The 12,902-nt window shown below is 41.6% G+C and overlaps 1 protein-coding gene across 6 annotated transcripts in view; it reads right to left on the bottom strand.

Moving 5' to 3' along the window:
- Window positions 1-12,902, bottom strand: part of MTMR3 (myotubularin related protein 3) — a 70,763-nt gene that overhangs the window by 39,373 nt on the left and 18,488 nt on the right. For 5 of the 6 annotated variants that reach the window (XM_072350859.1, XM_072350858.1, XM_072350864.1 and 2 more), the window contains 3 exons: window positions 4,990-5,067; window positions 841-918; window positions 354-443 (listed from right to left, as the gene is read on the bottom strand). In XM_072350859.1, coding sequence (XP_072206960.1) covers window positions 354-443; window positions 841-843 — 93 coding nt within the window. In that variant the 5' untranslated portion in view covers window positions 844-918; window positions 4,990-5,067. The remainder of the gene's footprint in view (window positions 1-353; window positions 444-840; window positions 919-4,989; window positions 5,068-12,902) is intronic. The other variant, XM_072350861.1, reaches the window with a different exon arrangement.

Below are 12,902 nucleotides of genomic sequence, written 5' to 3'. Positions count from 1 at the left end.
TTACTTTTGTTGGGACAGTGCAGGGCTTTGAACATAAAAAGCTTTCCACTATGAAATAAAAACTTTCCTAACACTGATAATAAGGGATTATTATTAATTCTCAGTGCAGGAAAAAGAACTTGAAATTTCAACATGGCTCTGTGGCTGTACTTTTCAGGTACTGAGGAAACTTCTGCAACATAATGCATGAGCTCTCTGTTCTACCCAAGAGTACCTGAGCATTTGTACAGAGAGTGTTTCTCCTGTTAACTGTGCTGATTCACAAAAGAAAATTCTCCAGGAGAGGCCAGCAAATACACAGCTCAATAAGCAACGCTGTGATCCTCATGGGCAAGGAGAAGCACGATGATTACCTGAAGGTTCTCATCCTCTCGGATCAGCTGCTTCCTGGGAAAAATCTGATTAGCTTGGATGCATTCAAGGCTGTGCTGAGTCTCTTCATCCTGAAAAACAAAGTTTTACAGTTAACCTCAGCACTGTCACTTAATGCCCTCCTCACCATGTAGCAGGCTATCAATGACCAACAGTAGGTCAAAGACGATAGACTCTTTACAGAACACAGATTTCAGTAACTTACTGAAGTTCCCACACTTACAAAGACAGGCACATAAACAACTAAATATATTAGAAACAGATTTCCTTCCTACAGCCTGATTAGTAGTCATAAAAAAGAAAGCCTTGTATGAGTATTAAGGGGGGGGGAGAGGGGAAGCATCAACTTAGCCCAGTCTAACAGTATACCTCAGATTCAACAGTCCCACATGTAAGTATTAATTTTCCAGTGCTTTTTTAGATTTTAGCCCATAGAGGCTCTTGACAGAATAGAACGCTTTTGCTTACCATGACAGGCCCTGGATAGGAGGAGAAATCCTCGTCTTCACTCACAATACTTTGAGGTTCGTCTTCACTTATTAAAATCTGAAAAACAAGAGAAGTGTAACAAATTAATTTTGTTTTGGCAAATGAAAACAAATGGATTTATAAAGCTGAGAATTCAGCTATTAGAAAACCAGAAGCAAACAGTAATTAGGAAAAGATGAAATCCATATCACCTGACTCTCCTGAGAGACAAAATTGCTTCAAAACTTGCCTGTCTCCTTTCGTTCACACCGAAAAAAATCACCTTTGAGTGTGCTGCTGGAAACATACCAGCCAACAGCAGTAGTTACAGCTCTCTATTTATATCATTGAAATTAAAACATGTTTCTGTCCAGATCACCCTGAATTTTCTCCCAAGTCACTTGCAGACAGAGATTCACAAATAAACAGGTTATAAAACACCAGGAATCACTGTGATCATTCACAGGATCACAGTATTTCATGTGATATCCAACACAGGTTGTGAGATTGCCCTTCAGCAATATTGCTTCAATGATGACATACAAATTAGAATCCATATATGGGTTCTTTTATAGATAGAAGGTAATGCCACTGACCCTACAAGAAACCTGGTGATTACAGTAGTTACTATTTGGATTTTAAGATCTGTTTTAATAGATTAAGTTCTTTAATTTACATCAGCATTTGTCTGGTTCATTTGATTGTATAAAGAATTAATACAGGTATTTAAAAGTTTTGGCTGTTTATATCAAATAGAAGATTAAAAAGTTCAACGTATCAGCAAGTTCTGTCTGTTTTCAGTTCATATGTCACCCCACTTCTAAATATATTTGCAGTTACCAATGCAGTAGTTGACATAAAACCACTTTGCGCCCATCAGCTCACCAACATGACAGCCCTGCAGGAAGTGCTAACTACACCCTGCACCCTGTGCAGAACATTTGCAAAGAGAGAAGGAGCAGCAGATACGTGTATCATGAAATAATATTATAACACCCCACTGCATAAATAAAAAAACTCAGATGGATGGAAGATGTGTCCTCAAAGCCTTCATGTCACCAGAGTAGCCCAAGAATTAACCTACAGAGGCTCACACATACGTTCTTAATCCCACACTTAGAATTCCACAGCGTGCAGAAGTTGTTTCTGAGCTGGAAACAGGGCTATGGCACGGTGTTAAGCTGGGAGTACCTACTCCTTCAGCCATTACTTCCACTTTGGTAAATCTATAAACAAAAACTCTGCAAACCTCTCAGAGATGGAAAACTGGAACTCGTGAGTTTCTCCTTCTGAATACTTCCATCACTATCATATTCCTACAGGTATTAACAAGCAAAACCTGATGGAGTCCCGATGGGAGTCCACTCTGCATCATACCAGCAGACAGTGAAACTCCCTGGACATTCTCTACAGTACAGGAGAAATAAAGTATTGGTATTATGGGGAAATTACAAAAGTGAACATATTCTAAAATAAGATATATGAAGATATATGATATATGAAATAGTTAGAGACAATACTTAATAAAATTACACTGTATACAACACAGTAAAGAATTATTCGCTGCACTGCAAAACTATGTTTGGCTTGGACTTAAAAATCCCAAGCTTTTCACAGCTAATATGGACCACAAAATTCCAGCTCCTGTATTCAAAACAAGTGTTTGTGTTCAGTTCCAACATGACGTGGTACTTTACGTGTGTTGTGCTCTGCTAAGCTTATCTCTCCAGAAAACATCTACCCGTGACTTGAAGATACCACAAAAGGAGGGGCTGAGCCACATCTGGTTTCACCTTTGAGCCTCCGGTTCTCGCTATGAGTTTTTCACGTTATGTGATTCACCACCGTCCTTGAGCTCCGAGCTGTCAGAAATGAGCCTCCTGTTCCATCAGACTTAAATGATGGTGGCTAAGTCACAGGCACAGATCGCATTAACTTTAGTTTTCTTGATATAATGAAGACTAACGACTTAGAAGAAGATGGGTTTAGAGCTAAGATTTAAACATATCTCCTACTCATCCTTAAAATAATAAGCTTACACATTCAGCTGTCAGCTCTACAGCCTGCTGGAAGAGTAATGAAGACCTCTCCAGAACAGCAGCCATTGGTGAAGTCATTAAAAACCCCCATTTCCAGATGGATCCATCCAGACAATGGAGGTACAGCTTCAAGAAAGCATCAAGCACAACTAATAAAGCCTTCTGACTATAGCAAAATAGAATTCCGGGAAATTCCTGCAAGTACAATTAGCAAAAGAATATGAATCTAATTAAAAAGATGAACTTGATTACAAATATAAGGTACACCAGGTATCACTGATGAAAAGTTTTAGCATACAAGACACTGATGTAAACCAAGTTGTTCTTCTGCTTTCATTTGATACTATTATTTTGGATGTTAACTGTATAACCATGTAGGTGTTAAGGGTGGCTTAGAGAAAGAACTCCTTCATACAGCTGTAACCCTGAAGTCCACCACGAACAGGCAGGGACTATTCAAATCACAGCAGAACAAGTTCCTTATTCTAATTACTGCACTCAGCTGCAAAGCAGCTTCTATTTGCAGTGCGCTGGTTTTACATGTGTGTGAGAATCATACCTTTTTAGGTGAATGTTGGGAGAGCGGTGTGGAAAAAAAAAATGTTGGTTTCAGTTGTAATCAGGATTATCAGAAATAAACTGTGATGCTGCCAAGATAAATGGTACAAGGGCTTATAAAAATGTTTGTAAGATGAACACAGGCTGCACTCAGCTTCGAGGTGTTAGTGCAAAGCTTCAGCAACCAGAGTGCTGTATGTACAAAAACTGCTGACAAAACCAGCATGAAATACTGACTTGTTAGAATGGATTTCACTGATTGGATGGAAACTGAGCATACTAAATGAAATAATACCTTTCCCATCACGTCAGCAAGCCAATCCCAGTGCTTCCTGATCACAGGACCAAGCAAAAGGGAAAGGAAGCATTTCCCAGAAATGAAAATGCTCAAATCCATCTCATAACTAACTACAAAAACAACTTCATTGAAGGCACCCTTGGATTCAGGCTTCCATTTATACATAGGATCACATACAAATATTAGATAGTTTACAAACAGTGTTGTGAGATTTGTTTTTATTGTCAGATACAACAATTTAAAGACCACAGCGAAAAACGTTTATGATGTTATTGACGTATGTAGTGCTGCTCTCAGAACTGGAGAGTCACATCACAACAAACAGAGGTCACTGCAGTTAATTCTCCATCCTCGTGTTCCTCTTTGAAGAATAAATGATTGGTAAAGGGTGCAACCTCTGATTATCCAACCAGAATGGGAACATCTTTATTACCTTACACTAAGATGTGCCTCTGGTCTAAATTATACACATAATTAGCATTAGCAATAACCACGTGTTTGCCAGCAATTCGAAACAAAAAATGAAAGAAAGAAGGATCATTTAAATCAACATGTATTTAAATATAGTTTGACTTACATACTATAGCAAGGAAAACAAGAAAAAAGAATTAGTACCAAAGCAATTAACTTTCTTCCCTGTATGTCACCTTCCAGATACTGAATTCCACTTATTTCCCTATAAATGAAATTGAGTTGTCCTTCAGTCTCAAACCATGGCTATTTACTCTCTGCATCACAGCTGTCTTCCTAAAGTTCCAGACTGAAAATGCAAAGGTTTTGACAAGGAAGCATTAGAAAATTGGAGGATGAAATGCTCAACAATGTGATCTGGTTTTGGCAAAAGATGCCTCTGTTACAAAGTAGAAACCTTCCTTCCTTTTCACCAGAGGAGAAAGGAAATTATCTGAGATAAGGGCAAATGCTTACCTTGCCACATTTCAACCCCCGACAGCAGGACTTCAGCTCTTTCTTGGCACTGCACACAGAATTAACTGAGTAGCTTTGTAAAGCATTTACTGGTGCAGTAACTAATAACATAGATGTTTACACATCATTCAGGAAAAGATAGGACAGACAAAGAATCATATTCAAAGATATTCAGTAAAACTAGAGGAGTTCTTATTTCCTTTAATTACACGTGGCAAATACCTACTGAGCAAAGTATATATGCACTTATCTAGCATCTCAGAAACTGTTTTCACAGAGAGTGACCAGTAACAGTCAACAGGGAGCCTGCCAATATGATCTACTTACCAGAGAAGGGATAATAAAACAGTCCTCTTTGTCCCAGGCAGTTTCAGACGTTATTTTTCCAATACTTCACATTGGCAACTGCGAATAAAAAGACGCTACTTTGACACAGAAACCTTCAATTGAAACAGCATTCTTAAATTGTCAGCAGCTCATACAAGAAACTTAGCAGCTGCACTCGTAGTAAAACACCACCACAAACAAATTACATGGAAACACGAGCTGATAAAGAAGCTCATTTCTAGGAGGTCCAACCATTTTTGTAGAGATTATTAAAAGTGATTTAATTTTACACTGAAGTTATTGTCCCTTCACCCCAAAGACTGTGGTTACTGCCCAGCTACCTGTGGGCAAAGCTGCAAAAACACCCAGCTGATCAGCAATGCTCGTGTAATAGCAGTCATTACAAGAAGCCCCACCATTTACAATATTCCACATGCTATAAGAACAGTTACTTCTTAAAAACAAATAAATTTAAGCAATAACTAATAAATACACATTTGTCCAAAAAAAGTATTAAATATCTAATATGTTTTGGTCATATGCAGTCACTTTGCAAGTAATCACACAAATTACATCCAAATGACTGCTCAACAGCGTGTGCCACATGGGATGCACAGCTCCACACACACACTGACCCTAGAATCAAAGGTCATACAAGACCAACCATTCCTAATGCATGTGAACAACCAAAGCAATGAAAGCCTGCTCCCCCGTAACCAGCTGTGAAGAACTACAGCTCATCAGGAACAGCAATTGCATGTGATAACCTCCAAAAGCATTGCTTGGCTGCCTGCAAAAGGTGTCAACTCCTGTAGCTCACCACCAGCAACCGAAATGGCAATTCCAGCAGCTTCGTGGCCTGCTAATTAACCACAGCTCAGGAAACAAAAAGGACACAGTCTTACTTTCAGCTATCAGGCTGAACCTGCAACAAGTTCAACCTTACAACTGCTAGGCTGTACAAAGTCACCTTTGTCAGGAATACTTAGCAAGTTCCTTAGACACAAAAAGCTATGGAGGCAAACCATGCAACTCATGAATGTCTCTTTAGAGAGTCTTTTCTGGCCATGTCCAAGCTTTTAAATAGGCAAGACATTTAGAGCAGCAGGATGTGGATGTATTTTGTGTACTTTAGGTCCAAGAAAAAACTTCACCAAATCTGCAACACACTTTTTATTGAATTTAATGAGGTTTGCAAGAAACCACTCTGTCTCAAGAGTTTTGTAGAGAAGCTTAGAAACAGGAGAAACTGTTCCAGTGTAAGCGTTAATAATTCCACCTAATTTGTGCCAGCATTCAGAAGGCACTCAGTGACGTGCTCATTAGCATTCCTCTTGCAAGGCTGCTAGGCACAGATAAGGACCTCAAATGTTATCGCTTCCTAAGCCATGCCAAAATGTAAAGGGAAAAGAAAGGGGCTGTAGGAGGAAACATTACTATGAGGTTATGACCACCTCAAAAACACTGCGGGGAGGAACAACCCCAGGCACTGGGCTGTAACTGCTTAATTAACACAAAGCAAATCTAAGTTGGCTACCCCCAAAAAAGGGCATGGCATGGCTGATCCACAACGGAAGGCAAAGTCTACAAGATGGCAAAGGGAAGAGAGCTACTTCCTTCATTAAATCCTACAGAGCCTAATGTGTCTAGTAAGGGAGAGGAGTCACCTCATCTTTCTTCTTAGACTGCCACACGTGCTTGTAGCTGGCTCATTCATTTGGGATTTGTTAAGCACAGGTACAGCGGTACATAAGGACACATACACTGAAAATCAGAGTTAGTGAAATTAGTATGAAGCTCTTGTGCTTAAGGAGACCTGAACTGCAACACCTGAGCTTCTGCTGTAAGCCATCCTCCCAGGATCCTGCCAGCCCTGTTGGCTGTTTCAGGATCTTGGCCATTATGTAAACAAAATGGGTGATGTGTACATTCACACAGCTCGTTTTGCTTTTCCTCTTGGATGATTCCACACAGACACAGAGGAGGAGGCTGGAATAGCAATCACACGATAACAGGGAGAAACAAGTAACATAAAAGGTGAAATGCCCTAAACAGTGGAACAGGGCAACAAAACAGTGGCAAGTGGTTGCAGAAAAAAAAAACCCTTTTAATCTCTGTTGATTAAAATGGGACAGCTGTCACTTTGGTTTCTTCACTGAAAGGAAGCATCCAGCAGAACAGAAAAGGTATGAACACACAGGGATCATGAGAAATGACAATTCTGAAGGTACCCCCACCTCCCACTCCTCTGCTGAAATACCACAGTTCTGCTTTGGTGGTGCAATGTCACAACCATCATATTATGTAAGTGTGGCTTCTGGTACAAGTTCTCCATTTGTTTAACGTTCTGCACTCTGTTCCCACCAAACCTAGTTCCACACTGCTTCCATTTCCTCTTGCACCACACCACACACCCCCCAGGTTGTTGCTTTTCTTCATTTTCTGCTTAGCTTTAGCTTGCATCTTGTCTACATGACAATCTCTTCCCTTATTTATTCTTCCCAATATAACTTAGCGCTTTTCCCCCCCTCTTTATTTAATCCTGTTCTTAATAGTACTTTGCTCCTATTCCTTAGCACATTCCAGCCACCTGCCTCTGGGGTGATGCAGACACACTGAGGCCAAGAGACCAGAGAGGAACTGGAAGCATCAGGACTGCCACCCTGAGCACAGCTGCTCCTGAGGCCGGGGAGCACAAAGCTACTGCCTTCCTTACAGAAGGCTTTAAAACACACAGGTTGAGAAGGAGGAATGCTGAACTTCAAGCAGGTATTTTCCAGTTACACAACCATGTAACTTCTCCAGCTTAAATAATGATTTGCAGCTTGCATCCCAGCAGGATGGAGCTGCTGCACAGAGCAGTCTGAACTGTGGAGAGATCCACAAGGATGGATATGAATCTAGAGATCACACACACGGAAGCTCACAAGACACACAACCCCGACCCAGAGCCTGAACTGGTGGAAACTGGAGTAGGTTCATGGGAATTCTAAGCTACATGAATAGCAACCATGCTGGGAGGAAATAAGTCAAAAGCTAACCAAAGAGTCACGAATAGCAGCTACATTGCAAGTGATGGAACTGAGAACAGCAAGTGCACAAGACTGAGAGCAGCCAGCAGGAGTTTTGACTGGAAAGGGCAGAACAGCACAAGGGAATAGGAGGAACAGTTTGTTCCTCACGCTCCCCCATTTTTCCCACTAACATCCTCCACGTCCTTTTGACATGAGTCAATTCTCTCGCCCTTCTTAATTCCTTTCTAAAACAGCAGTAGCAAACAAGTAGAACAGGGAGGTTGTTATTCCAAGCCCCAAGGGTTCCACTCACCCTTTCTGAGCACCTGTTCATCTTTTTTTCCCCTCCTCTCACACTATTTTTCTTTCACTTAGCCCTTTCTGTCACCCATATGATGACAGAGGAAGCTTCGGCTCCAGGAGCAGCATTACACAACACCTACCAGGGCATCCTCACACGCTGCATTTCCTGAGTCAATGCAACACCAGAGATTGAGAATGAACACAGAAAATGGTGGAAGTTGGATAAATTAAGCCACTTTGACCTGAAGACTCCTTTAGAGTTTCACGTCATTCATGTCCCACTGAACTCCTTTCAGGACACGCTACATGGAATTGCAGCTATTAGTTTGTATACATACACACAAACCTCACTTTCACCACACTTGGCCCTGGCACACAGCTTGCAGAACCTCTTTAACAAAAGATCGCTTGATACTTTTGTCATAAGACAACTTTATTTAAATACCAAACACCAGCAATGAATAAACATTTATTTCTAAAAGCATTAAGTAGGTTAAAGTTATTACAAGGTGTCCGTAACAGGAAGCTCTGTTCCCAGGGATGCAGCCAGGAGCTGGCAGGCCACCAGGAGGCTCCTCTGCCATCAGCACCTACAAGCAGGCCACTGTTTTACTGCACCTTGAACAATTCAATTACAGACTGAGTCCTAATCCCCTAATTCCTAAATTGCGCCAGATAGCCTGCTCTGTCTGGAAGAGCATTTGGGTGAGATACGTACACACCTTCACTGCCATCGAGGAAGAAAAGGCCATTGGAGAGGTGCAGTGTTGGATGACTTTCGCTGAACTACTTCACACAAGTGTGGAAGTTGATAACATCAAGTGGCCTAAACATCATCTCTCTGGAAAATCACGGTGATGTTGTTTTCCCAGTGTGATACATTTGTCTTTTTTAAAGAAAAACTAAACCAAGTTCCCTGAAACATGATGTGCCATCAGGAAGGGAACTGCTCCCACAGCCTCCCCAGAGCATTCCCTTCCTTACCTTCACAAATGGACATTCCATATTCCCCGTGACTTGCTCCAAAACCAATCCAGAAAGGAATCCATCAGACAAGATGACGTGGTCCAAAGAACCACCAGGTTTAGTACCACTGCTCTACAAAGGCTTATAAAGCCAGACCAGATGCTGGTTCAAAGCACAGCCCACACTAACTACATGCCATTAACTATTTGTAGGTTCGAAGGCAGCTGGAGAATCACTTCAGTTCCTGCAGAAGTGACATTTCCTTCACAGAACAAGTCCTCTAATTCATCTCTTAAGCTGCTATTTACACATTGTTCAAAGCATTAAATACATTCTTAAACTGTGCAGTTTATGGTTCAAATACAGTCAGAGGACGCCACGTCCATTAAGAGCTCTATAACACACAGCTTGCCTGAACCAGCAAGAACTGAAGCTGCCTTTAGGTGTCACACACTGCAGTGACATCTGTCAGCAGCAACGAGCTCCAAATGCAAAGCTGGGCACTCCAAGCTGGCCCAGGAAGGGCAGACATGTTTGACTACAGCATTAGTACTGTTTATCTGCAGTGTAAAACCAGGAAGTTAATTCAATATAAGAAAAGCATGAGTTCAAGTAATTCTTCCTTGGTATCTGCAAAACAAGCCTGGTAATGTAACAGAACCAAGTAATCCTATTTGAAGGGTTGACATAAGTAGACAGCCAACTTTAAAGAGACACCCCTTTGTAAGAGCTGACCACCTGAATTCCCATTTCAGGTGTTATTCAAAGATCAGGTTAGCTTTCCTAGGACCACAGAGAGCTGTTTTCTAGAATGCAGCCCAAATACTTGTTTGGGTAACAGCCGCAGGACTCGCTCTTCAACCAGTCCCCTAATGTGTAAATACAGTACAGAAAAAGCCAAGTTATGAAGAGATAAAACCACATATGCTGGCATATAAGGCCAGAAAAAGTTGAGAAAGCAAACAAGAGCAGCCTGAGTGACTGTAAGGACCTTCCCAGCAGCTACTGTACCAACAGCAAGACTGTGTTTAAAGGCAGACGTGATTTACCAGAACAGGTTTCTCTTTTCCTTACATTTGAGCTGCTGACCCTTTCCCTATTAGAACTAACACCTCACTGCAGCAATCCATTTTCAGTTTCAACTCCCCTGAACTTTCAGTGTTCTGTTAATAGCTGAGCTCCGTGCAGAGGGAAGCCTTGCACTAGCACTGCCCTTCAGCTGGGCACTAAGGGAAGAACGTCTCCCAGTGTGTACTAAGAGTTGCACAGAGCTCAGATGCCTTCCCTAATTAAGGAGGTTCCCTATATTTAGATCATAAGGGACAAACAAACTGGTTTGGCTAATCTACCAGCATGCTGCCTCTAGAAGCCCTACTCAGTGTCCTTTCTTTGGCTGGTTGCTTCAGTTCACTGAAGCTACAAGAAAACAAAAAAAGAAGAGTAAATACCTCTTATCATTGAACAGCTTTAACATCCTCCAAGTGTTCAAACAGTTTATTCCATCTTTTTCCACTCATGGAAAGCCATTTACCGCCAGAAGCAGGAAGTATATCTGGCTGAACACTGCTTCTCCTCTGCAAGTTGCACTGAAGACTCAGATGAAATGGAAAGCAGAGGGAGTCAGCCTCCACAGGGGTACTACAAACACATGCAGACAAACACGTATTGAGCTACAGCAAGGAGCTCTGGACAGCCAAGGCCATATCTCTGCCTAAGACAAACCAAATACCAAGGATTTAATGAGCGTTTGTACTTCTGAGTGGGGAGGCACGAGGTACAACAACTAGTCCTGCATCTCTCCAGATACAGACTGGAAGCAAGATTTGACATGCTTCAATTCCTACAGCTAGCTTCCAAGGTTAGGTACATTCACTGAGTCTAGTATTTGAGTATGACAGCCAGTGGTCTGGGTAGTTTTGTCAAACCAAAACTTGTACCTCCAAAGGCACAACAGCAGCTTTTTAGAACAGATTTGCTTTTCTTCCTCTGGTTCCAGTAACCTCCAGCTGCTGAATGGAGGCAGTATGCTCAAACTTGGGCATGCCAGAGCAAAAAATAGTTACACTCTGTGCAGTTATGCTCAGACTAGCCAGGGAGGCTGGGCTCAATCATGACACCCTACGAATCTTCTCTTCATATCACAGCCTGCATAGCCCGGGAGGTCTGCAAGCTCAGTGCACACTGTGCTTAAGGGATGCTCAGAGCCAAGGAAAAATTGACTTGGATTCACAAAACATGCTTACTCTGAAAAGTTAAACAGCATGAAGGCAAACACATCCAGGCATTTCAGAGAGGCAATGAAGGACGTAAGGCAGACATATCAAAACTCTGTGCTTCAGTTAGAGCTGAAGTTCTACCACAGAACGTGGTTTGACACATCCCCAGGCCATGCTTACCAGCCAGATGCTCGCTCTCCCCCTGCTCCATGTGTAAAGTTAAAAACCCAGCAATCTCAATGTTCACGTTTCCTTCAAAAATCACAGATATTTGCCTCATTTAATAAAAGCTGGGGTGTTGCTGCCCCTTTGGAAGCAGCATTTCCATGGTGACATCAACCAACACAAATTGCTTTATCTACATAAAGACTTAAGTCAGGCTTTCCTACCTGCCTGCTCAGGTCAGCACCCAGTTCCATACCGCTGATGAGGGTTTTAGCAGAGAAAGTACAACTCAAGTACCACATATTTCACCAAGGGCCCTCTAAAAGAGGCATGGCAGACTGGTACCACAGGTTATGCGTCAGTATATAGATACTCCTACAGCAGTTCAACACTGTAGAAGCACTCCAACAGCAACCTCCTTTATTCCTACTGCTGTTACAGGAATGCTGTTATAGAATACACAGCCACCTAATCCCCAGGGAACTCTGAAGGGAATATCCAGAGCACACTTCCCCCAAAACTCAACTCAGTATGGATTCATCCAAGCCAAACAAACGCTGGCTTCTCACTTGTTTTCCCTACAGAAACTCATTCTTCCTGGCAGATATACTGAACTCGGAAAAGGAAGAACACTAACAATAACAAGACATTTTTAAGTGTTTTATCCTTAAAAGAACATTCACTCCTTCCTAAAGTGACTCCAAGTAAACGTAGTTAAACGAGAAAGGCTTGGTTGTAATTAAAAGAAACCATCAATTTAAGGAAACAAGAAGCTTGGGCTCTTCAGCCTGAACACAACACAGCCCCCATCCTTCCCATAGCATTATGGAAGTCCAACAGGTCTGCAACTAATGCAGCAGGTAAGATAATTTTCAGTTTAAATATGGTTTTATCTCAGATTTTAAACAAGACATACTTTGCAGCAAGAGCTTTTATTCCTGAGTTTGAAATATCCTCTGGCAACTGACTTTGTACAAAAGCAAGGTAGCACTTGTACCTACTGAACACACTCATCAGTCCTAAATCTACAAGGATAAAATACTCAGGTTGTCTTAATGTAGATTAACAAGTGAATCAGAAGAGTAGACACGAAATAAATGAGGAACAACGAAGAGTTTAATACTTGGGTTTGGAGATGCAGTTTACTGCCCCGTTCCCAATGAACATATATAGCAAAAAAACTGCTATCAGCCAACAACTCGTTTCATGTCACACGCGAGCAGGTAACATACAAAATACTGAAAGAACT

Source organism: Excalfactoria chinensis, chromosome 16, assembly GCF_039878825.1.
Source record: "Excalfactoria chinensis isolate bCotChi1 chromosome 16, bCotChi1.hap2, whole genome shotgun sequence".
NCBI lineage: Eukaryota > Metazoa > Chordata > Aves > Galliformes > Phasianidae > Excalfactoria > Excalfactoria chinensis.
The sequence above is the reverse complement of the archived record's forward strand: the minus strand, read 5'-3'. Positions and strand labels throughout refer to the sequence as shown.